The sequence below is a fragment of the Mesoplodon mirus genome (assembly GCF_964341445.2).
Source record: "Mesoplodon mirus genome assembly, chromosome: 5".
In the NCBI taxonomy this organism is placed as follows: domain Eukaryota; kingdom Metazoa; phylum Chordata; class Mammalia; order Artiodactyla; family Ziphiidae; genus Mesoplodon; species Mesoplodon mirus.
The window spans coordinates 32690322-32715738 of NC_138980.1; the positions used below are offsets into that span (position 1 = coordinate 32690322).

A 25417-nucleotide genomic window follows, 5' to 3' on the forward strand; every position below is an offset into this window, starting at 1 on the left:
CGCTTCCCACCGCCTGACCCGCCACGTACCCACTCCTAAGATGGCTTCTCCAGCAAAGCCCCACGCAGGAGGGCAGCTCGCTCACTGGCTCTGGCGCAATCACGTGGCCTCACCTCTTCGCCCCTTCCCCGACTCCACGGGCCGTTTCCGCCTCGAGCCCTGACGGACGGCCATCTTTCCCAATGGCCGCCTGCCACTGTTTTTGGCCCCACCCCTCGAGCGACTTCCTAACCATTGGGAGGCGCTGGCGGGGTTCCGCGGCGCTCGCCCCGCCCACCTGCGCGGCAGGAGCCAATGGGCAGAGCGCGCGGGGGACGTGTTCGGGCGTCTCCGCCATTTTGTGAGTCTATAACTCAGAGCCGTTGGGTCGGTTCCTGCTATTCCGGCGCCTCCACTCCGTCCCCCGCGGGTCTCCTGTGTGTGCAATGGACGGGTGAGTAGTACTCGTTCGCTCTACCCCCTCTCCTTCTCGCGCTCCAGTCTCTTTCTCGTCGCCGCCCCGGTCTCCTCGGGGCGACGGTCCTGGCGCGCCGCTCCGCCTCCACCCCGGGCCCCGGGGCGCCGCCCGGTTCCCTCCCTTCCCCCCGGCCTGGGGCGCGGGTGCGGCCCTGGAGGGGGCCGTCGGGGGCGCGAGGCGGCTGGGGTCCGGGGGAGCCCAGCCCGCTTCCGGTGCCCACGAGGCCTGTCCCGTGCGCACGCGGCGGCCGCGCGGCCCTTCTCGCTTCCCGTCCGGGTTCTGCGCGCACGCGCCGCCCTTGGAGAGTCTTGTGGCCCTTCCGGTGCCCCGTACGGTCTCCGCGCGCCCCGTATGGTCTCCGCGCGCGTGCGCGGCCTCGCGCGCTCCCGGCAGCTCTGGCGCGCGTGCGCGGGCTTTCCCGCCGCGCGGACTGCCCCGGCCTGCCCCGCCCGCCGCGGGCCCGGGCGCGGCCGGAGACGCCGCCCTCCCGCCCGGAAGGGCGCGGGCCCTCCGCCGCCCCCTTTGTTCCAGCCCGGCGTCCCGGGGTGGCGCCCCGGGCGCGGTGGGGGCGGGGCGGCTCGGGATCCGAGCCCGCTCCCCGCGTGCCGAGGTGTCGGGGCGGGGGGGGACCGGGCCGCGCGGCGGCCGGGGCTCTGTCCTCGGGAAGGGGTGGAACCCGGTGGAGCTGCGCTCTCCCGTCTGGCACCCCGTGGGAAGCGTTCAGGGGCAGTTGCGGGTATCTTGTGGTGGGGTGCTTCGAACCAGCTCTCCTTTCTCTCTTGGCCCGACCGGGAGGGGCGGGCGGTTAAAAGTGCCCGGAGGGTCACGTGCCTTCGGTGTCTCGGGCTTGAAATGATAGGTTTCAACCTGAATTGAGGCCAACCTTTTAGAAAAATTGCTGCAGCAAGAGGAACTTGATCTCCTCGTGGTCTGCCTTCCGCTTTGGCTGGGGTGGACTTGCCCAGAGAACCCTTTCCCGAGCCAGTGGGCCGTGTGCTCGGTTTTCTTGGCCGTCTGGTCAAGTTCTCGAGTTTTGTCTCTTCTATCGTCCCCCGTAACGTGGTTTGGGGGCGCATCTGTAGCCTCTTGTCGGTGGTGTGGTTACCTAGGCAGCCGGGCCTGGCCTCCGGGTGCCGCTCCTGTTTGGCCTGCCGTGTTTTTGGAAGGTCGGAAAATCTTTCCCAGAAAGGCCGTTTTACGTAAAACACTTCCTGTGTCCGAAGCCCTCCCTGGGAGTAGGAAGCCGCCAGGCGGCCTGGGTTAGCAGTTGGGAAACTGCGTACTTTTCGTTATTTTATTTCAGGGAAGTTTTTTCTTGACTCATTAAGATTTTTAAAAGTCGTCGCTGGCCCCTGAGGTTTTTGCGGGGAAGAGGTGGAGGTTCCGCCGCAGAGGCGGTGGGTGAGGATGGGGCAGAGCCCGAGCCGAGGCTATGGTGGGAGCCCCCTCCCTGAGAGCCCCAGGGGGATCCTGCAGGCGGCGGCCCCGGGGCCCTCTGCCGGGCCCGAGGCTGGGCCGGGGGACATGTTGTGTGACATCATGAGAGGCTCTGGTCACGGGACCGCCAGGCCTTGGCGGCCAGGTGACCTTGTGAGGGGCGTTGCTGGCTAAGTTATCTCTTGAACTGATATTTCGGGAGTCGTTAGTTTGTTGCCAGTTTCTGTTTACTACATAGACGCCCTCGGAGGGTTCTGCTGTCCCGGGGGGGCTTGGGCTGCAGGACCCAGGAATCTGGGGCAGCTGTGCTCTCCCCCGGCCCCGCCTTTCCTAGCGGGGCCTGCTCTGCGCGGAGGGGGATAAAGTCCGCTCACGTGGAGCCCGGTTGATGAGTAACTCGTGTCAGTTCTGTCTGATCCTTTCCACCGAGCTGCCCCCTTCTCGGCCCCGTGGGGCCGGAGCTCTAATCTCGGGCCCTTGAGTTGCCTTTTTACCGGCCTGCGTTTTGCTGGAAACGTCCCCCAAGCACTGCCAGTTTCTAGAAAGCAAACAGCAGCACCTGAACCTTAACCAGCATCAAGTGTCTCTCCCAGGGCCCGTGGAGGGGGTGTCTTTGTCTTTGGACGGGTCGGGAGGCGGGGCCGGGGTCCTGCCGGGAGGGAGCCGGAGGACAATGATGGCTCCTTTTCAAGTGGCGATTAAAGGGCGGACGGCTCGCTTCCCTGCCCCAGCCTTCTAGCTGACGAAGGCCTCGAGCGGGGGCTCGTGCTCCGGGATGTGGCGGGCGCCCTGGCTGACGTTTCCTTTTTTCTCTCCGCAGCATCGTCCCAGACATAGCAGTTGGTACAAAGGTAGGTGCTTGTGATGTTGCTTCCTCCTTCCGCCCGTTCCCACCATGGGCTGCCATGGGCTGCCCGGCTTGGTGCTCCTGGGGTGGACAGCCTGCCTCGGGCGGGGGGTGGGCGGCCCCTCAGCAGTCTGATTTCGGGATCCCCTGCCCTGCCCTCGAGCTCAGAACGGCTTGCGGTTGGAGGTGGGATGCGCGGCGGGGTGACAGGATTTCTGTCCTCGGTTTCGTGTGGGTAAGGTTGAAGTCTGTTTGCACCTCAAGCAGCTTGTCGGGTGGGGGGCGGGACCAGAGAATCTCGGGGCTCTGGGGTAGTTCCAGGCTGCTTCTGAGGCTGTCCTCGTTAAGATAATTTTTGCTCAGAGAAACGGAACGTCGGGGGCAGAGTGTCTCCCCTCGGGCTGTGTGTCCTGAGCCCCGCAGGTGGCTGGGTGTCCTGAGGAGCAGGTGGCAGCTGGTTTCTGGTCTGGTGGCCGCCGTGCCTGGGCTGGTTTCAGGTTTTCCCAGGCGGACTCGTCTTTGCACGCCGCCTGTCCCGATCTTCCTGCAGATAAAACCTGATTGGTGGCGGGAGGAGGGAGAGGGACTTCATCCGGAGTGCTGTGACTGGCACGGGGACCCTCCCCCAGCTTCTCTGGGGGCCACTTCAGCCGGAGCACCTCTTACAGGGGCTGTCTCCTCCGTCCCGTGCCCCGGGGGGTCTTGGCTGCCAGAATCAGCTGCACAGGACGGAGGCCCTGAGCCTGTAGGGGGCGTGCACCGGGGGACCCACCGGGAAGGCAGCCTGGTCCTCTCCATCAGGTTCAGGATAAGCTGGGCCCCAAGTGAGGCACCAGGGGTGTTCGTGCGTAAGCTATCGATGAAGAAGCAAGGGGGCTCTAGGCGCTGTTGCTGGCGCGGTGGTCGTTTGCTGTTGGTGCTGAGCTGACTTCAGGGCAGGAGCCCTGTGGCAGCAGCTGGGAAGAGCTCCCTTGCGGCGTGGACTGGCCCACAGCCCCCTAGGCTTCTACCCCGCAGAGTGGCTGTGCCCTAGTGGGCTGTCCCTGTGGAGCCGCTGGTCACCACGTGCACCTGCCGCCCCCCCCCCCCCGCCTCCCCCACCACGGGAGGGAGGCCTGGGGGAGATGGGCGGCCAAGTGGGCGGGGCTTGCCCCACAGACCCTGCAGATGTAGGCGTGCCAGGCTGTCTGCTCTGAGAACATGGTTGGGGCCAAGAACGCCCCACTCCTGAGGGAATCCCGGCCTTGCTTGTCACCTGTCAGAGACAGGAGTCGAGATGCTCTTTTTAAGGTTGTGCAGCCGGTGTGTGGGAGCTGCCCGGGTGCCCCGTTCCTGTCCAGCTCTGGACGGGGGGCCTTTGTGTGCCGGGGGGCGGGTCAGGGCTTCAAGTCCACATTCCTACCACTTAGGCAGGGGGGACTCTGTCCTCGGTGGCTCAGGGGCATTCTGCCTGGGTTCTCATGTGGCCCTTCGTTCACAGCTGGGGCTGGTCTACTGCTCTGAGCCTTGAAGCGCCCAGGTCCACTTGCTGAAAGTGAGCTGGGGCGTGACGGGTCAGGTTAGCCTGGAGTGCTTGGGGTTTTTAACATTTTGCTTCATTATAACAAATTCCAGCCCGTAAGCGGCTCTGGGTCCTTTTCTGGACTCTAAGACCAGGCAGGGGTCTGAGCCTTTGCAGCTTCTCCACTGGCTCAGGTGTTGGCCCTCTGCACATCCATCTCAGCCCTGAGCCCTGGGGAGCCAGGGGGTGGAGCGGCCCCTGCAGATGCCCGCCAGGCGTGGGGTCTGGGTTCAGGGTCACGCCCGTAGCAGGTGGCCTAGCAGCCAGGGCAGCCCAGAGCATCCTGTTTGCTCTCAGCAGTGTTGGCATGGACCCGATTCCTGTCTTGAGGGGCAGACCTTGAACCTCCTTGGGTTCCTTCGGCTTGTCTCCAGGAGCAGGGTGGGGTGGGAGTGTCCCACTGACTTCGGTGCTAGACCACGGGAAGGTGGGAAGGCCCCTGGGTGTCTGGCGTCCTTGTTTGTAAGTGGCAGTTAAGCTGGCCTGAGGGAAGGGCAGAGATAAGGTGTTCTTGAGGAGGGACAAGCTGGCGAAAATGGCAGTTGGAGGGTCTGGCCCTGAGAACTGGTTTTTGCTATTCCTGCTGGGAGGGCGCGGGGCACCTATAGGGCAGGGAAGCTCTTCTCAGGCCACCGGTTTCGTGTCCGGAAGTTGTTAGAGGGGAGCCTCCTGGTCCCAGTGGGGTCTCCTTGCCCCTCGAGTGGGGTTTTGTCCTCGCCCGGCAGGAGGGCCCCCTGTCTGCTTCACCCTGGCCTCGATCTTACCTGGTTCTGGGAGTTAATTCAATTAGATTGAGATTAATGAGTCAACTAGTCATTTCTGGAGAGAATGGTTTGGGCACTTCGGGAGCTTCTTGCTTGTTTGTCACCAAGGTGCCCGCCGCCTGGAGAGGTGGCCTTTCTGGTCATCGGGCTCCGGTTTCCTCAGACTGGAAAGTAGGGCAGGCTCCTGCGGCTGAGCGGGTGGCTGCAGTGTGTGTGACAAGGGGGCTTTGTCCTCGTGGGCCTTGAGTGGCTCTGCCGTGATTGAGAGCACGACGGCCGAGCCTCGGGGTAGCCAGCCTGAGCCCGTGCAGACCCCAGGCACGGGGGGTGGGAGGCGGGACACGCAGAGCCCCTGTAGGGGACGAGACGCTGGCCCTGCTTGGGGAAAGACCCCCAGGGGCTCCGCAGGTGGGGGAAGGAGCTGTGTCTTGGGTGCAGAACCACCGGGCCCCCGTAGGGAGGGTTGGGGGGCGCTGCGGTGAAGACGCTGCTCGGTTCCAACCCGCCCCTCTTTTCCAGCGGGGATCTGACGAGCTCTTCTCTGCCTGTGTCACTAACGGACCCTTTATCATGAGCAGTAATTCGGCCTCCACAGGTAACCCTAACTGCGGCCCTACCTAGGAGCACTTCCTCTGTGGCTCTGAGGAGCGCACTTGGGGTTGGTTGGTCCTGGCCTTGGTGACCTTGAGCCTCACTTCCCTGGGAGCCAGGTGTGGAGACCTCCCCGTCCCCGCAGCCTCCCAGAGCTGGGAGGAAGCCGATGCCAGGAGAGGGGTCCCTTGCTCTAGGGGAGCCGGGAAGTGCCTTGTGCCACGCACACCATCCTTTTGCAGCAAATGGAAACGACAGCAAGAAGTTCAAGGGGGACAACAGGAGCACAGGCGTGCCCTCCAGGGTGATCCACATCCGAAAGCTGCCCAGTGACGTCACCGAGGGGGAGGTCATCTCCTTGGGGCTGCCCTTCGGGAAGGTCACCAATCTCCTGATGCTGAAAGGGAAGAACCAGGTACAAGGCCTAGGCCTTCTCTGGGATGGTCGCTGGGCCTCCCAGAGTCCGGCCCTGGCTCACACACGACCCCCGCCCCCAGGCCTTCATCGAGATGAACACGGAGGAGGCTGCCAACACCATGGTGAACTACTATACATCGGTGACGCCCGTACTGCGTGGCCAGCCCATCTACATCCAGTTCTCCAACCACAAGGAGCTCAAGACGGACAGCTCGCCCAATCAGGCGGTGCGTGCCCTGGGGTGCGGGCGGGCGGAGGTGGGGGAGCGGGTGGTGGCCTTGGGGCTTGTGGGACTCATGGCTCTGCCCCCACAGCGGGCCCAGGCAGCCCTGCAGGCGGTGAACTCAGTCCAGTCAGGAAACCTGGCCCTGGCTGCCTCGGCCGCGGCGGTGGACGCGGGGATGGCGATGGCTGGCCAGAGCCCGGTGCTCAGGATCATCGTGGAGAACCTCTTCTACCCGGTGACCCTGGACGTGCTTCATCAGGTGAGGCGGGGTGCAGCGGGGTAGTGCTGGCCTGCGGGTGGGGGCCAGTTCCCGGGCTGAGGCCAACCCCACCCGGCCGCCCTCTTCCTGTAGATCTTCTCCAAGTTCGGCACCGTCCTGAAGATCATCACTTTCACCAAGAACAATCAGTTCCAGGCGCTGCTGCAGTACGCTGACCCCGTGAGCGCCCAGCACGCCAAGCTGGTGAGTGGTCCCCGGGGCAGCTGCGCCGCCGGCTGCCAGGCCCCCACTCACAGCCCTCTCGCTGTCCCCGCAGTCGCTGGACGGCCAGAACATCTACAACGCCTGCTGTACCTTGCGCATCGACTTCTCCAAGCTCACCAGCCTCAACGTCAAGTACAACAACGACAAGAGCCGCGACTACACGCGCCCCGATCTGCCATCCGGCGACAGCCAGCCCTCACTGGACCAGACCATGGCCGCAGCCTTCGGTAAGGTGCCCGGTGGCAGGACGGCGGTGGTGGGGCCGGGTGGGGCGGGGGCAGGACACGTAGCTCAGTCCTAGGCGCCCGGCTCTGCACCTGGGGAGGTCAGCACCCGTCTCCCGGATGCCCACACAGCACCAGCCCGGAACCCACCGGGTGGGGCACTGGCAGCCGGCTCGCACCCATGGGTGCGATGATTAGTGTCTCATTTGTTTCTAGGTGCGCCTGGTATAATGTCAGCCTCTCCGTATGCAGGAGCTGGTTTCCCTCCCACCTTTGCAATTCCTCAAGCTGCAGGTATTCAAACACTCGTCCCTACCACCAACTCTGCATGCCCTCACCTCTCCCGTAGCTCTGCTTCCACGGCAGCCGACGTGGCGCAGTCACGGGGGGAGCCCACCTTCCTGGGCACAGGCCTCCAGGTTCCCCACGGAGCCTGGGCACAGGGCAGTCGTAGGGCAGGGCCGTGCAGAGAGCCCGCTAACCCCACAGTCTCTGGTCTGGTTCCCTTCAAGCGCCCGGTGAGGACCAGCGCACGGTGGTTGGAGGGATATGCCCCTAGTAGATGCATTTAAGTGGCCTGGTAAGCGGAGCGGCGTGAGCTGGGCGGGCACACCTGAGCATCCCTCCCGGGGGCCAGGCGCCCACCTACATGACAATCCTGAGCCTGTTGTCCCGCCCGGCGTGCGATTTGCATGGTGACGGGCACCTGCATGCAAGCACGGCCGAGGCCGCTGGGCTCGATCCTGCATCCGAGGAGCTGGAGCTTTCTGTGCTGTTTGGCGCATGTAGACGGTCAAGCCAGCACGGTCTGTGACATGAGAAGTGTGGAGGAGCCGCAGGCGTGTCGCTGGGCCAGCCGCTCCTCCCCACCCCGCATCCCCAACGTGTCTCCGTTTGCATGAGGATGGGCAGGACCCGCGTTTCTGTCTCGGTGGAGAAGGTGGGCGCCGCTGCTTATCTGACCGCCTTTTCCCTCCAGGCCTCTCCGTCCCTAACGTGCACGGGGCCCTGGCTCCTCTGGCCATCCCATCAGCGGCGGCGGCGGCGGCAGCGGCGGGCCGGATCGCCATCCCGGGCCTGGCAGGGGCAGGAAACGCTGTCCTGCTGGTCAGCAACCTCAACCCCGAGGTACGTGGCTCTTCTAGGCTGTCCTTCCGGAAGTAGGAGTCGGGCGTTTGCTCTCAGGTCCTAGTGCAGACTGAGCCCCTCCCCCAGGCACTGGGGCCCCTGGAGTGCCTGCAGGTGTCACGCTGTTCTCCTCTCTGCACTGACGTCACTCACTGCTGCGTCCTTTCCGCAGCGCTTGGAGTCCTCCTGTTTTCCTTAACATCTCAATGTATGTTCCTAATTCCATGATGCTGAGAGTTGAAGTATTTGGTGTCCACGGGAGCAGTCTTGCAATTTCGAGCCCAACCAACCTCGGTCTGCAGGGGCCTGCGGGGCGCCTCTGGGGAGGGGGTGCAAGCCGAGGCCACCAGCCACGGTCCCTGAGGTGGCAGCCGGGCCTGTGCTTGTCTCGGTGGCCAAGTTCAGCTCAGGGAGCTGGGATGAAATGATTAAGGCTCGAGATATTTTGATTCTTGAGGGACGGGGTTCCTGTTTATTTTAACGAGTTGCTCTCTTGCCTGTCTGAGCACGTGTGACTTGCGGCCTCTCGAGCCCTGTCCCAGCTCCTCTAGCCAAGCTCTCCGCTACCAGCCACCCCAGTGAGCCTGACTGGAGGCCCTGGTGCGGGCCCCGGGGAGACAGTTTCTGGAGGGCCTGGTTGGGGGAGTGGGGGGGGCGCCGTCTCCTCCCCGCCGGGGGCGCTCCTGCTGTCCGCCCGGCGCGTGGCTCGTAGTGTGTGTGGTCTTGACTGATGGGACGCCGCGTGTTTTCTTATGTATTTACTGACCTGTGTTTTTGCTACTTTTTTTCTTTTCTCCCCTTCCCCTTTCCCAATTTTTTTTCTTGCCCTGATCCGGAATTTCTTTGCCAACTGACTGCACGGTACTTCTGCTTCCTGTTGTTGCTTGAAACAAAACAAAACCATAAATAAATAAAAACAAAATTCCCCCTCAAACCCTGCTCTCCGGAAACCAACCTGCCCTTGAATATTAACATCCTGACAACTTCATCATCCATCAACCTGCACGCCTGCGGGGCTGCCTCCTCGTGGTGGACGATTCCAACTCGCCCCCTGACCTCTCCCTTTCCCTGTCCCTCGCTGCCTTGCTCTGCTGTCCTCTAAAGAGAGTCACACCCCAAAGCCTCTTTATTCTTTTCGGTATGTTATCGTTCCCACTTTTATTATCTTGTTTTCGTGTAATTGAGGTGGTTGTCACGCTCTGAGATGTCCGAGCGTGCGGTCTGGGCTGCGCTTTGCGTACTGACTTGGACTCCAGAGCATGGTTTACGGCCCCGCATGCTATTGGCAGAGTAGACGTGTCGGTAGCAGCCGCAGGATGGTTCTTGGCAATTGGCCTTTCCTGGATTTCAGGGCTTCTTTGCTGAAGGCAGCCCTCCCGGTAACACTCCCTGTGACTAGACAGCTTCTCAGGCAGAATAAGCAGAGCTGCGGGGAGAGCCAGCCCTGTGCGGGAGTGCGGGTCGCGGGGCCGGCGGGGAGGCGGCCATGGGGCCCGGGCAGCTCAGCAGTCTGTCCCTGTGCCCTTGAAGGCGTGTACGGCGACGTGCAGCGGGTGAAGATCCTGTTCAACAAGAAGGAGAACGCCCTGGTACAGATGGCCGACGGGAGCCAGGCCCAGCTGGGTAAGGGCTGCAGGGCTGCCAGGCCGGGGGGCTGCGGGGCCGGTGCCTAGGGGCCTTGGGTCACGTGGGTCCTGTGTTGTCGTGTCTCCCCCCAGCCATGAGCCACCTCAATGGGCACAAGCTGCACGGGAAGCCGGTGCGCATCACACTCTCCAAGCACCAGAACGTGCAGCTGCCCCGTGAGGGCCAGGAGGACCAGGGCCTGACCAAGGACTATGGCAACTCGCCCCTGCACCGCTTCAAGAAGCCCGGCTCCAAGAACTTCCAGAACATCTTCCCGCCCTCAGCCACCCTGCACCTCTCCAATATCCCGTGAGTGTCTGTAAAGGTCTCTCGTATGACGCTCCCGCTTCCAGGGCCTTCCACAGGCCCTAGGGAGGCCTTGCTGGAGGCCTAGCGGAGTGTGTTCTTTGCTTGTAGTGCACCTTTCAGATGCTCTTGGTCATTTTCTGATAACCTATTTCTGGGGCCCCTAAAAAGCTCCTGGAGACCCCACCCTTCCCTGGACACTCAGCTGCTGTCTTGAGGGAATGGCCTTGACCTTCCGCAGACTGGCTGAGGTCTTCTCTCCCCCTGCAGGCCTTCCATCTCCGAGGATGACCTCAAGATTCTCTTCTCCAGCAATGGCGGGATCGTGAAAGGGTTCAAGTTCTTCCAGTGAGCCCAGCCCCATCCCCTCGCCCCGCTGCCCCCAGACCTGCCCCGCCCCACCAGGCCCTTCACGGCTCCTTGTGTCCCCCGTTTTCCCTGCAGGAAGGACCGCAAAATGGCGCTGATCCAGATGGGCTCTGTGGAGGAGGCCATCCAGGCGCTCATCGACCTGCACAACCACGACCTGGGTGAGAACCACCACCTGCGGGTGTCCTTCTCCAAGTCCACCATCTAGGCCGCCACCAAGGACCAGCCTGCCGGGCACCCGGCGACAACTTCCATCATTCCAGAAAAAAAGCCACTTTAAAAAGCAGCTGAAGTGACCTTAAAAAAAGACCAGAGATTTTATTTTTTTAAAGAGAAATCAGTATACCTGTTTTTAAAAGAAATTAAATTGAATTCACTTGCTCACCTGGGGGAGGTGGGGTGCCAACCTCAGGCTCTTGGTGACCGTCGAGGCCCAGCCCGGCCCCTTGCCCGTGCCTTCTGTAGTCTGCGTGGCGGGCGCTCCCAAACCTCCACTCGGCTTTCTTGTGCCTTAAACCCGCTGCTCTGGCAGGGCCTTCTTGGGGTAGCAGATGTGTAGGGGTTTGGGGGCCTGGGGGGGTCAGCCTCCCATGGGATCGTGTGCCTGCCGCGGTGGGAGACTGTGGGTGGCCGGGTGTGGCCGCCCCCCAATCCTTGTATCGTGTATGATTTGCCTCCCAGCCCCAGGGCCCCTCCCCGTCGCTTCTTCAGCTTTGTTTCCACCGTAATCTCTGTATTATGCTTTGATGCAGCTGCAGACACCTGTGCCTAGCAATATTTCCAGTTGACCAAATATTCTAATCTTTTTCATTTATATGCAAAAAATAGTTTTAAGTAACTTTTTATATAGCAAGATGATAAAAATGGTATGAGTGTAACCTAAATTTTCTCCTTGTGGTATGACTTTGTATACTGTACTTTTATTCCTTGTCATTGAGTCGCAGGGCAGGATCTAATTTCCAGGGCAGACACAATGGGGCCGGCACGTCTGCGACCTGCCGCTGCCTTACTCACAACTGTCCTCTGTCCGGAGGACAAGTGCTCTTAAACTTTCAGGGTTTCTTTTTTCCTGCAAATTTTGGACCAAAGTTTTGTTTCTGTTTTTTGTCTGCCTCTAATGCTGGGACCCCAGGAGGTGGGACAGCAGCCCTAAGCTTCCGGTCTTCACCGCCTTGTCCTGCACTCATGGGTCCAAGGGGCTCCCCGCACAGGCCCTGTGCTGGCCGGCCCTCCTTCAGGGCCTGGGCCTCAAGTTTCCATGTCGGGTGGAACAAGGGTGTAAATATTTATAATTTTTTATACCTGTTGTAAGACGTGAGGGGCAGCAATTGCGGTTTTTTTATGGTGACACAGATGTATATTTTGATAACAGCAATTACAGGCTCAGTATTGTAAGGAGCATGGCAGGCCACTGCCCGCTGCCGGCTTGTAATGCGGAGAGAACTGAATTAAAGCAATTTTATAACAACTCCTACCTTTTCTGTAGGCTCTTTTTTCCTGTCCACATGTAGGAGGTGGTCTGGCCAGTCTGTACTGGACTCTGAATAAATTCTCTGTATCCTGCACTTGATTTCCCTCTTTATTGGGCCTGTTTGTTTCACTGCTGTTTCCTCCTCTGTGTGAACTCAGCCGTGTTGTTCCCCTCACTTCTCGCTTGGGGGTTTCAGGGGGCCTGGAGATGAGGCCCCACATCTGCATTCCACCAGACAGACCCCCGCCCCCAGGTGCGTGCGCACAGTCCCCAGAGGCCGGGTCTGCCTGCCGGGCCCTCCGACCGAAATTACTCCAAAAAGCTGCACCCCGCTCAACGATCGCCTTTTATTGTCTGATGGGGCCCCACGTCTGTATTCAGCCAGAACCCCCCGCCCCCCCAACCGCGCGGCCCCGCACCCGCCCTCAGTCCTTGAACCTGCGGGCCGCCTGCATCTTGCGGTAGTAGCTCTCCGCCTCTGCCTCCGCGGCCTCCCGCTCGCCCAGCACCAGGCCACCTGCTTTGCGCCGCAGTGTCGACTCCCGGCTGGCCGGCCCCAGGGCCCCGTCGGCCACACCCAGTGGTGGCAGCCCCTCGCCTGTGGCCAGGTTGACGGTGGCCACGGCCCCAAACCGCGGCTCCTCCTGGTCCACGTCACCAACAGAGGAGCCTGGGGACACGCTCGGGGCCTTCGGTCTCCCACGGAAGCCGCGAGCCAGGTCCCCCAGCTCGTAGCCAACCTCCCCCTCGGCCCCCTTGGCCCCTTGGCCCCCCGCCTTCCACTCCCAGGGCCCGTTACCCGCAGACAGGTGGACCACGGGGTGGTGGGGCGCATGCGCGTCGATGGTGACGATGCTGGCGGAGTCACGGTCTGACGGCGACCTATACTGAGAGGAGTCGGAGCTGGCGCTGGAGGATGAGGCCGACTCAGCCGCCTTGGGGCCCGGCCCACCTGGGGCCTTGGACATGGCGATGACCTGCAGCAGCCGCGGCGGGTTGGCCACACGGGGCTGCGTGGAGGCTGCAGCCACCACGGCGCCGCTTTTCTCTGCCATCATGAGCCACTTGGCCCGTACGGCCGCGCTACTCTTGGGGGACAGGCCTGCCGCCGCCTGGACCCCCTCCTCGGGGATGTGCACCAGCGGCTGAGGGCCGGCCCGCGGCGGGAGGATGACCCGCGGCCCGAGCCCCGGCCGCGCCTGGACTGCGGGGTACAGTGAAGGCGGGGCTGGACCCCCTTCCTCTCCCTCGTCCTCCTCCTCCTCCTCCTCCTCCTCGTCCTCCTCGGCCATGGGCTCCGCTGGCGCCCGCAGGTGCGCAGGGCTGGCCTCGTCCGGCAGCCCCAGGCCGCGGCCCTCCAGCGACTTCTGCTTCCACTCGCTGATGAGCTGCTTGGATCGCGAGGCGTCGAGGGGCACGTGGATGGTCATGTGGCGGCGGGCGGGGTCGTCCAGCGAGGGCGTGCTGACGCGGGGCAGTGTGTGGCTGAAGGTCACCATGTTCTCCTTGCCCATGGGGCTGCGTGGGGCCAGCAGGTCCACGTCCACGCTGGCCCGCTTCAGGCTGCCCAGTGAGGTCTTGTCGCGGGCCACAGGCCGGGGCACACCCTCCAGCCGCCCGGGGGGGCCCAGCTCGTCGGTGCTCACGGACTTGTTCTGCTGGTACACCGAGTCGTGGCCCCGCTGGGTCAGCGCCCGCAGCGCATCCTTGGCAGGCGCCGGGGCCGCTGGTCTCTCTGCCGGCGGGGCCTGGAAGTTGCCCACAGCGTGGCAGGCCTAAGGATGAGACATGGGCTGGGCGTGGGGCCGGCAGCCAGAGACCAGGGTCCCCACCAAGCCACAGACTTGCCATGGGGGTCCGAGAGGGGAAGTCCGCCTTTCTCCCAATGGGACAAATTCTGGCCTCAGGTCGCTCACTCTGCACATTTGGCAGGTCTGGGCCCATGAGGTTCTGCCTCTAGCTACCAAGGGACAAAACTCAGCAGAGTCCCCCAGGGTGGGGCTGGCCTCCCCTCTCAGACCTCCCCCTGGGCCCCCGGGCCTCTCCCCTCAGCCCCTCACCAGGTAGGCTGCGATGCCAGCACCAATGAGGAAGCCGGCGTACACATCCACGGGGTGGCTGCGGTACTGCGTGATCTGGGTGAGGCCACAGATGCCCGCCGCGATGGCAAAGGAGAACACCAGAATGGGCTTCAGCAGCTTGGTGGCGTCCGAGATGACCGAGTTGAAGTACATCTGCAGCGGGGCAGGCCGGGTGGTCAGGGCAGCCGGTCCTGGTGGGGTGTCCAGGGCATGGGGCTGGGCCGGCTGGGACTCACCGACACGTAGACAGCAGCAAAGGCGGACAGAGTGGCGTGCTGGGATGGGAAGGTCTTCCTGCAAGAGGCACCCGGGTGAGCCCCGCCAGCTCTGGGCCCCTCAGTTTCCCTGCATGCTCCATGGGACGGGGGCCGGACACGCTCACCGTGCAGACAGGATGGCGTGGGTGTCGTGGCCGGAGCAGATGTCCTGCGTGATGTAGGGGTTGGCCTCACACGACGTGCCCAGCAGGGTGTAGTTGGGTTTGCAGACCGTCAGGAAGAAGGGTGCGTGGTAGCCCGTGGCCAGCTGGATGACGTCGGTCACCAGGGCTGTGGCACACAGGCCGAACACGTGGACGCCTGCGGGATGGGAGGGTGAGGGCCGGGTGTGGGAGCTGGTGCCAGACCTGCCACCCTCAGCATGCGGACGCCGTCGGGGACTCACCTACAAAGCGCACCGTCCGCCGAAGGAAGGAGTTGAAGTTGCAGCCGCCGGCGTGGATGCTGCCCTCGGGCCCGCCTGGGCCCCCGCTGCGGCCCCACAGCCGGGACTGCAAGCAGTACAGCAGGCCCTCGCCCACCATGATCTGCCAGACAGGGAGGTGCTCAGGCGGGCTCCCGGCCGCGGTGCCCACAGCCGGCCCCGCCCCGCACCAGGACTCACCGAGGCCGCAGGCGCAGCGAAGGCCAAGCTGAGGAGCATGAGCAGCGGGATAAGCTCCTCGCTGGTCTCCACGTAGGGCATGGAGAGTGTGCGGTCGTAGCACTGGAAGCCCACCGTGGCCGGCTTGAAGAGGTCGGTCAGCTCCAGAAAGTAGAGAGACACGACGGAGGACGCCACTATGGGCAGCTGCAGAAACGGGACTGGCCAGGGTCACGCCACACTCGTTGACGGAGTCATCCGCCCATGAACTCAGTCCCTTCACTGATTCATCCACCCATCCACACGTCCGTGCGGCTGTTCACCCATGGATCAGCTCATTCAGCAATCCAGTGACCCCCCCACTCATCTGTGTAACATCCACAGATCCATCCATCCAACAGAGCCATTACTGCACCCATAACTCACTCATCAATCCACTAATCACCCCATCCATCAACATTCCTTCCATCCATCCATCCGTCATCCATCTGCTCACACATGCTTCCTTCCTTCCTTCCATCTATCCATCCATCCACTTATCCATCCATCCATCAATCAACCCACACACCCATCCACCCACCCATCTATTCATCCATCAGTCTATCATCCGACCATCAACCCTACCCACCCATCCATCCGTCCATCAACCATCTTCCATCATCCAGTCATCAATCCACCATCCATTCATCCACTTAGGCTTCCTTCCTTCCATCCACCTATCCATCCATTTACTCACGCATCCATACATCTACCCACCCACCCATCCATCCAACCATCCATTCATCAGCCCACCCATCCCCTCATCCATCCATCATTCATTTATCCAAACACCCATCCATCCATCCAACTTCCAACATCCATTCATCCATTTATTTATTATCCATCCATCTGACCACCACCCACCCACCCATCCATCCACTCATGCTTCCTTCCTTCCTTCCTTCCATTCATCCATCCATCCACCCACCCACCCATCCATCCATAGGTATGTCCATCCACCTACATTTCCATCCCTCCCTCCTTCTTCCCTTCCACTCACCTACCCACCCATCCATCCATCATCCATCCATCAATCCACAATCTATCCACCCACCCATCCATCCATCTACCCCATCTTCTATCCAACATCCAACCATCCACCCATGCTTGCTTCCTTTTTCCCCTTCATCCATCCATCAACTCATCCACAGATTCACCCATCCATCCATTGACCCACCCACCCACCCACCTGTCCATCACTCACCCACCCATTCATCCATCATCCATCCATCCATCATCCATCCTTCCATCATCTTCCATCAGCTATCAATCCACCTCCATCCACTCACCCAACCATTCCATCATCCATCCATCCATCCACACTTCCTACTTCCACTCACCCACCCATCCACTTACCCATCCATCAATCCACCCACCCATCCACCCACCCATTCATATATCAACCATCCAACTATCATCTTCCATCATCCATCCATCAAACTACCATGCACTCATCCATCCTTCCTTCTATCCATCCATCCACCCACCTACCCAACCATCCACCTACCTACACTTCCTTCCTCCCTTCCCTTCTTCCTTTCTTTCACCCACCCATCCATGAACCCTTGTTTGCTTGCTTCCGTCCTTCTTTCCATCCATCTACCCACCCATGTCATCTATCCATAATCTTCCATCATCCATCCATCAATCCACCATCCATCCACCTCTCCTTCTTTCCTTCCATTTCATAATTCACCCATCCATCATTTTCCATCATCCATCCATCAATCCACCATCCATTCATCCATCTATTCCTGCTTGCTTGCTTCCTTGCTTCCTTCCACCTATCTACCCATACATCCATTCACTTACTCACCCATCCACTCTCCCATCCACCCATCTATCTGTGCATCCATCTATCAACCTACCCATTCATCCATCCATTCATCAGCCCACCCATCCTCTCATCCATCCATCATCCATTCATCAACCCACTCATCCATTATCCATCCATAAGTCCACCATCCATCCATTTACTCGTCCGTCTATCCAGCCATCCTCTCATCGATCAATCATCCATTCATCCAAACACCCATCCATCAACTTCAATATCCATCTATCCATTTATTCTTTTTCCATCCATCCAACCAATCACCCATCTGTCCACCCATCCATCCATCCTCCCATCATCCATCCATCCACCCACCCACCTATCCATTCTCCCATCCATCACCATTGATCCATCTTCCATCATCCATCAACCCACCCATCCATCAATCAACATCCATCCATCTATTCACCTATCCTTCCTTCCTTTCATCCATTAATCCACCCACCCACACAACCATCAACCCATCCATCCATCCATCCATCACCTATTCGTCCATCCATCCATATACACTTCCTTCCTTTCCCCCTTCCTTTCTTCCACTCACCTATCCATCCATCAATCCACCATCCATCCATCACCTATTCATCCACTCATCCATCAATCATCCATGCATCCAAACACCCATCCCTCCATCAACTTCCAACATCTATCTAACCATTTATTCATTTTACATCCATCTGACCACTCACCCACCCACCCATCTGTTCATCCATCCACCCATCCATCATCCATCCCTCCATTAATTTCCATCATCCATCCATCAATCCACCTCTATGCATCCATCATCTTCCATCATCCATCCACCTATCCACCCATTCGTGCTTCCTTCCTTCCTTCCTTCTATCCGCTCACCCACTCATGCATCCATTCATCTTTCCACCCAACCACTCATCCATCCACCCAGCCTTCCTTCCATCCACCCACCCATCTATCCATCCATAAATCAACTATCCATCCACTTACCCATCTATCAACCCAACCATCCACTCATCCATCAATCATCCATTCATTCAAACACCCAGCCCTCTGTCCATCAACTTCCAATATGCTTCTATCCATTTATTCATTTCCCATCCAGCCGACCACCCAGCCAGCCAGCCAGCCATCATCCATCCATAAATCCACCATCCATCCATCCATCCGTTCATCCACCCACCTTTTCTTCCTTTCATCCAGCCATCCACCTATCCATCCTCCCATCCATCATCCATCCATCATCTGCCATCATCCGTCCACTCATACTTGCTTCACTTACCCATCCATCAACCCACCCACCCTTCCACTCATCCATCAATCATCCATCCATCCATCCGTCAATGCATCCACCCATCCATCTACCCACCCATCATCCATCCATCCACCTATACTTCCTTTTCTTCCACCCACCCATCCATCCATCAACCCACCCATTTCCCCCATCCAACTATCATCCATCCATCCATCTGAGCACCCATCCTCCATCCATCATCTTCCATCATCCATCTACCAATCCACCATCTATTCATCCACCCACTCATGCTTGCCTTCTTCCTTTCTTCCATCCATCCATCCATCCATCCACCCATCATACCACCCACCCATCCATTAGTCCATCCATCCACCCACCCACTCACCACTTCATTCATCTCTCTCCTCCAGCTACCCTTGCTGTCTTGAACAACCTAGAAACAACAGACAGGTTCCTGCCTCTGGGCCTTTCCTCTCAGGGATAGAAGGACGCACTTAGACACTCCTCTGGAGTGTCTGGCCCTCCTTGGAGACCCCCTTCCTGGCACCAGTCTCTCCATCCCTTGCGCTGCTTTATTTCCTCTGCACCCAGTACCTCTATGTGCCAACTTCACACTCAGCCCTGAGAAGATGGGCATCTGGTCCATGGCAGGTGCTGAATAAATGAACAAATTCTCTGAATTACTCATTTGTGCAACTGTCCTTCTGCATACCCTGATCATGTGTCCTCAGGTGACAGGCACACAGCACACATGACATTCCTGCTCACAGCAGCTGTGATGAATGGGCAGGAGGCTAAGGTTCAGGAAAACTGAGCTGCGTTTGACCAAGTTGCAGACATGGCACCCGAGGAGGGCAGGGGGGCAGGATCTACACCTCACTCACTCACCCACTCGTGCTGCAAAGCTATTGAGCAGATTCCAGTGGAACCTTCTTATGGAAGCAGAACCTCCCGGTGTCCTCTGCCTCCCCTTCTGGTCCAAGGATCTCAAACTCAAACCCCCACCAGGGCCAGGTGGGGCTGGCACATCTGGGGACCAGAGAGTAGGCAGGCCCCTAACGGCGCCCAGCTGCCTTAGGAAGCCCCCACCTCCACTCGATTTGTATGGCGCCTTGAGAGGGGCCTCGGCCCTCTATGCAGCCCTGGCCAGGGGCTCCCAGAGGGGAAGTGCCAAAGGTGGGATTGCAGGAGCTGGGCTGGTGTGCAAGGAGCATTTAGTGAGTGCCTGCTGCATGCAGGCATGAGGCCCAAGGCAGTTAAATGAAGCCACCTGCCTGGGCTTGCATCCTGGCTCCACCTCTTCCCCGTGCCTCAGTTTCCCCAGCTGAAAACAGGACCAATAAAGTGGCCACCACCCAGGGCTTCAATGCAGGACTGGATAAGCAAATACACTGAAAGCGCTTAGAGTCTGGCACACGTGGAGCCTATAGTGGTATTAGCAGCAGTTAGCAGCTGCCTCCGTGATCACGGTTAGGGTCATCTGGCTCGGCGGGCAGACAGCATCAGGTCACAAAGAGGGTTTAGGTGGGGACTGGGAAGCGCCTTAAAATCACCAAATCTTTCTGCGACAGGGTCGTGCTGAAGACCCCCCACGACTTTCTAAGTCCCAAGCGGTGTGGCTATAATGCCTGGCCGGCTCCCCTGCTTCTCCTCCAGCCTCTGCCCGCATCTGCCCGCCGGACCAGACTGGAGGGAGAACCGGCGGCCCCTGGTGGCAGGTTGGGTGGTGGGGGTCCCCAGTCAGAGCCCGCCACCACCTGAGGGTCTGTAAGTGCCTCTGGAATCCCAACACCCGCCTCTCACCGCTTCCCAAGACCCTCGGCTGAAAACCAGGAAGCCCTCAGCGCAAATCTCTGCACCAAAGGAAGATCACTCACACACACCCACGATGTCGAGCCAACTTGCTTGCTTTGGGGGCGTGTGTGTTTAAAAAAAAAAAAAAAAAAAAAGAATGGAACACTGGCCGTAAAGGAAATGCTGACCGGGACTGGGATATGGTTTTGCGCCCACTGGGTCAGTCAAAATCCAGACGCCGCTAACGCTCGGGGCAGACGCAACTGCGGGAAAACAGGCACGCACGTGGGGGCCTCCGTGGGAGGACTTTGGGGTCTTTCCCTTGTGACCACACCCTGCTCCCCAGGGAGGTACCCTGCAGATAAGCTCTGCACACTTGTGTGGGGTGACACAGGCCAAAGGACTTAAAGAGTCTCCTTCTAGGAAAGTCTGTGAGACACAAAGGCTAGGAAGCACCCGAGTGCCCAACTCCCTGGGGCTGGGGCCCAGCACTGGAGTACTACATAGCAGTGAAAAAGGATGGGGCACCATTTCCTGGGACGATGGTAAGCAACAATCTCGGCCAGAAAAAAGCCAAGGGCAGGAACTTGTGTTTGCAAAGGTGGTGGGGGGAGGCTGCATATCTGGTGGACTTAAATGGGTGTGAAAGGTTTTCTGCGAGGGGACACAGGGGAGAGTAGTGGGAAGTGGAGGGGGTTAGGTGCCTGGGGAGGGGGGGTGTTGTCTCCGTGATGCCTGGAGAACACTGAGAAGGTACAACCTACCGTAATGAGGATTCAAATGCAAATCTTTAGAATCACCAGATTTCCTGCCCGTTGGGGAAGTACCCAACAGCCTGGGTGACCCTGCACAGGGTGGCGGGGGATGCTGTTTGCTCAGGTCTGGTAGCCCCCGCCTCTCCACCCACACCTTGTCTGGGCCCCTCGCTGGAGCTGGGTTTCCCCGGCACGGCAAGCAGGGTGCACTGTGGGTAACCCAGGTGCTAACCATCTAAGTGTGGCTACACGTTGTCTGCTGGTCATTAGCGCTTAATATGTGCCCGGTGGCTGCATTTACCATCTTTGACTTTTTAAACACTCACGAGGCCTTCACTATGTGCCCAGCCTGTTCTATCAGAGCTTGGCGAAGTGCAGGGATTTCAATTCAGACCTTCAGGCCTCCGGCCCTCACGCTGGAGGAAGACAGCGCATCCATACCCCGCGCCCCCCCACCCATGGCCCCCAGCGCCTTGCTCCAGCCCCTTCATCTGCGCTGCTGACCCGTACCCCAGACTGCAGGCCCCGCCTCCCAGCATCTGCCCAGCTCCTGCAGGACAGCCTTCTGCGCCTCTGCAACGCCTACTCGTCCTACAGAGCCCAAGTGTTCTGACCCACCCCCACCCACCCTAGCTGTGCCTGGACCCGAGGCTGACGCGACCTGTGCCCGTCCCTCGGCGTGGGGGTCCCCGAGGGCCGGCGGAACTGAGGCCTCTGCCCCTCCCCCACCCGCGCGACCAGCCCCCCACTCACCTCTACGAAGTAGAAGCAGGGCAGAAGCGTCATGCTGTCCTTCGGGCTTTTATTCTTCTCCTTGGTCGAGATCATGGTGCCGGGGGCGCCACAGGCCGTGGTGGGAGGGGACAAAGCCGCGCTGGAGGAGGGAGGGGCGCAGACTGAGCCCTGGGGGGGACGCGGAGCCCTGCGCCCGCGGAGGAGGGGCGGGTCAGGATGCGCAGGAACCGCCCAGGGAAACTGAGGCCGGGGAGAGGGGAGCCCACGACCTCCCCCGCGCACTGCGGCCCTGCCCAACGCTCCGGCTGCCACTCCGGATGGGGAGCCGGGAGGGGGCTCGGCAGAGAGGGCGGAGACGGCCTGGCCGAGGAGCCTCCGGGCCGGGGTCCGTCCCGCGCGTCAGGGCGGGGGCCTTCGGGACCGGAGGAGTGGTGGGGTCCTCGCTCAACCCGAAGGCCCCTCACCTGGCGCGCAGGCGCTCTGTGGGCGGAGCTGGCGGCGGCGGGGGCTGCGGCGCGGCGAGCACAAAGCCAGCCCCTACCCCGCGGGGGCGGAGGGGAAGGAGGGAGGGGCCCCGCCCGGCCCGAGACCCCGCGCCCGGCGGCCTAGAGGCGGCGCTAGGGGCGGGGGCTCTTTGTCTCGGCGCGTCGGGGGCGCCGCGCGCGTCCGTTGCCGTCCCGCCCCCGCCTGCTCCCGCGCCCTCCGTCTCTGGGTCTCCGGGGTCTCGGTCTCCCGCGGGGGCGGGCATGGGCCGGGGTTTGCGGGCTCCTCCCCTCCTGGACCTCTCGGATGGGCCCGGGGAGCCCCATCGAGGCCGGGCGCTGGGAGAGTGTCCTGGTCTCCGGGTTTCTCGCGTCTCTGCCTCCCTCCCCGGCGCGCGTTTCCATGGCGAGCTCCCGGGCGCCTGGGCCTTCGGGAGACAAAAGAAGCTGGGGCGGGGGCCGCCCTCATTCCCGGGCCCCCGCGCCGCGCACCGCCCACCTGCCCCCTGCGCCCCGCCGGGGTCCTCCCTCCGCTCGTCCAAACCCGGCCCCTCGCCGAGCCCACAGCATCCAGGACGCACGGCCCGGGATGCCCCGGGATGCGCGGGCGGCGGTAGGGCCCTCGTGGTGAATTCACATGAGGCTCACTTAGGCAGCGCTTGCTCTTTGCAGGTGTTTCCTCTTTTCCACACACAGCCATGTGGGGTGGGACCAGCTGACCGTCATTTGACAAGTGGGGAAGCTGAGGCCCCCGGGAACTTAAATCTCTGTCCGCGGTCTCCAGGCCCAAAACGGCAGGGTTTTATTCAGTTCATTTTTTCACCGTCTCCTGAGCACCTCCTGTATACCTGGCCCTGTACAGTCACGGGGGAGGCGCTGAGAACTGGGACAGACCCCCGAAATCAATCCCGCAGTTAAGCGTCCAGTTAAGGTCGGGGGTGAGGGCTGCAGGGATGGATAACCCGGTGTGTGCAGCCACTGGGCTTTATTCGCACGCAGCTGTTCACACTCCAACCTGTTCCTGGCCGTGGCCCTTCTTGTTTTAAGAGACTCAGCTGCATGTGTCTTCAAAGATGACTGTATGCGCGGTTAAGGGTGGGGCCCAGAGGGGTTAAGGGTGGGGCCCAGAGGGTTTGAATCCCACCGGGGCCTCCATTTGCTCACCTGGAAATGGGCATAACAAGGCCGCTTTGCGCATGGGGCACACCGGAGCTGTCTGTCCCGCCTCCCCAGGCCTGATGACCACTGGGCCTCGGTTTCCCTGCCAGCCAGGGGCGGAGCCTGGGCTGGGCAGCCGTTGGGAATCCCGGTGTTGAAAGATGACCACAAACAGCCCTCAGGAGGCGGGAGGAGCGGAAAATGGGGCAATCGCTCTTGGAGGCCTCCTGGGGGGGCAGGAGCAGGAAGGGGTGTCCTGGGAGACCCTCCTGACAGGAGGGGGTCTGGGGCAATATCAGGAGCCGGGGTGGGGGTCTTCTTCCTGTCGATCCCCAGAGGTGGAGGAGCCAGGCCTGGCTGTGATGGCACATGGCCCAGCAGTGGGGCCTGGACTTGCTTCTGGGGCACTAGGGAGCCATGGCGGAGTTTAGAGCAGGCAAGAGGGATTGAGCACGCCAGGTGCTGCTCAAAGACTCTTGCACATATTAACCCACTCGATGCTCACCACAGCTCTACCGGGGGAGCGGCGGGAACTGTTCACATCCTGGTACCCAGACAGGGAAACAGGGCCAGAGAGGGGACCTTGAAGTCACCCAAGTAGGAAGGGATGGACCTGTGGGCTCTGGAGTCACCCATCTCTCCGGCTGTGCTCTGTGCAAGACAGCAGCCTGGTCCACGGGCAAGGACAGGGTGGGCGGCAAGGTGGGGCCTCAGGAGGGAGGATGCACAGGTGGGAATCAGGGAGAGTGGAGATGGGAGGCAAACTTGGGGGGACACTGGTCTGAGGCAGGGGCCATGTGGGGGACACGGCTGGGCGGTGGGACCGTGAGACTTGGCAGAGACCAGGCCTGAGCCCCAGTACCCCACCATTCAGGCTGGGTGGAGGACTGCAAGTCCGCCCTGACCCCTGCTCCTGCCACCCTCCCCAGTCCTGCCCTGCAAGAGCCCCCCCCAAGGCCCCAGACAGGAACTGGTGTCCTAGTGTTCTGAGACGTGGGGTCCACCACCAGCCCCAACCTCTTGGTGTCACCTTGGAAATAAATCCTATTTTTTTTAAAGTGAAGTGTCAAAAATAAGTAAAAGTAAAAATAAAACTAAAAAATTGAGCTGAAATTCACATGACATAAGATCAGCCATCTTAAAGTATCACATCCACTGGTTTTTGGAAGGAGCACTCACAGAGTTGTGCAACCAGCTAATTCTAGAACATTCCATCTCCCCCAAAGAAACCCATTTCCTTCAGCTATTATTCTCCTAACCCCCTAACCCCCCAGCCCCTGACAACCAGGAACCCACTCTCTGTCTCTATGGATCTGCCTGTTCTGGACGTTTCCCATCAGTGGAATCGCACACCGTGTGTCCTTCTGTGTCTGGCTTCTCTCACTGAGCATCATGTTCTCAAGGTCCATCCACGTGGTAGCGAGTGTCGGGGCTTCACCCCTTTTCACGGCTGAGTGATGCTCCCATGTGTGGAGGGACACGTCCGTCTGTTGAAGGGCATTTGTGTTGCGTCCACCGTTTGGCCACTGTGAACACGCGTGTGCAGGTTTCTGAGGCCCTGTCTTTGGTTCTCTTGGGCACGCACCTAGGAGTGGAACTGCTGAGTAATATGACAATTCGGTGATGAACGTTTTGAGGAGCTGCCTGACCTTCCCCAGCCGCGGCATTATTTTACATCCCTGCCAGCCTGTCTGAGGTTCCAATTTCCCACCTCCTCACCAATGCTGTATTTTTTCTGCCCTTTTCATTCCAGCCATCCTAGTGGGTGTGAAGTGGTGTCTCGCTGTGGTTTTGATTTGTGCATTTCCCTGATGACTAATAATTTTGAGCATCTTTTCATGGCATGTTGGCCATTTGTGTATCTTGGGAGAAATGTCTATGCAAATCCTTTGTCCATTTTAAAGTAGATTGTTTGTCTTTTTGTTTTTGAGTTGTGAGAGTCCTTTATATGTTCTGGATACTCGACCCTGTCTTTCTCTCCCCTTGGCCTCATCTCTTGCCCAGGTTCTGAGTGCCTGAAACCTCTGAAGACCCTGCTTCGAGGACAGGGAAGGGGAGACAACCTCTCCAGGACCACCTGGCTCTGGGGGCTCCATGGCCGCACCTGCCCACTTTAGAGATGCAAAGACTGAGGGTGGGAGAGTGACCCAGCCAGGTGCCCACAGATAAAAACCCTGTAAGTGAAAAGCTGGACACAGAAGACACACAGTGTGTGATTCCATTGATGGGAAACGTCTGGAACAGGCAAATCCACAGATGGAGAGTGGGTTCCTGGTTGTCAGGGGATGGGGGATGGGAGGGGGAGTGACTGCTGATGGAGACAGGGCTTCTTTTGAGGTGATGGAATGTTCTAAAATTGGGGTGATGGCTGCGTAACGCTGTGAAGATACAAAAAACGATGGAATTGCACGCTTTAAACAGATGAATTGAGTGGTACTTGAATTATATCTCAATAAAGCTGTTTAAAAAAAAATAAAAAGCAGTAAAAACACACACATGCAAAAGCCAGCAGGACTCAGTCCCAGGACAGGTGGGCAGTGGTGGA

At 60.1% G+C, this 25417-nt stretch overlaps 2 protein-coding genes across 3 annotated transcripts; one reads left to right on the plus strand and one right to left on the minus strand.

Annotated features, from left to right (window-relative positions):
• The first annotated feature begins 326 nt into the window (after positions 1-326).
• PTBP1 (polypyrimidine tract binding protein 1) lies at positions 327-12007 on the plus strand. 2 transcript variants are annotated; one of them, XM_082623886.1, is made up of 15 exons: positions 327-433; positions 2715-2745; positions 5586-5661; positions 5900-6072; positions 6155-6301; positions 6389-6559; positions 6653-6763; positions 6837-7011; positions 7225-7302; positions 7988-8136; positions 9241-9274; positions 9667-9759; positions 9855-10071; positions 10339-10416; positions 10513-12007. In XM_082623886.1, the coding sequence occupies exons 1-15, from the start codon at positions 426-428 to the stop codon at positions 10643-10645; spliced, it is 1674 nt and encodes a 557-aa protein (XP_082480012.1). In that variant the 5' UTR covers positions 327-425; the 3' UTR covers positions 10646-12007. The 2 variants fall into 2 exon arrangements, with proteins under 2 accessions (XP_082480012.1, XP_082480011.1); XM_082623885.1 differs by lacking the exon at positions 327-433 and adding an exon at positions 1044-1067.
• Positions 12008-12333: 326 nt separating this feature from the next.
• PLPPR3 (phospholipid phosphatase related 3) lies at positions 12334-21922 on the minus strand (the record flags this gene model as incomplete). The annotated part of the gene is made up of 8 exons (XM_082622963.1): positions 21697-21922; positions 21251-21371; positions 14872-15057; positions 14653-14794; positions 14372-14567; positions 14226-14283; positions 13969-14142; positions 12334-13683 (listed from the first exon to the last, which is right to left on the minus strand). The coding sequence occupies exons 2-8, from the start codon at positions 21323-21325 to the stop codon at positions 12334-12336; spliced, it is 2181 nt and encodes a 726-aa protein (XP_082479089.1). The 5' UTR covers positions 21326-21371; positions 21697-21922.
• Positions 21923-25417: the final 3495 nt, after the last annotated feature.

Coding starts and splice junctions, on each gene's coding strand:
- PTBP1 (XM_082623886.1), top strand. Junction 2,746..5,585: donor ACATAGCAGTTGGTACAAAG/GTAGGTGCTTGT, acceptor CCTCTTTTCCAG/CGGGGATCTGACGAGCTCTT. Junction 6,764..6,836: donor GCGCCCAGCACGCCAAGCTG/GTGAGTGGTCCC, acceptor CTGTCCCCGCAG/TCGCTGGACGGCCAGAACAT.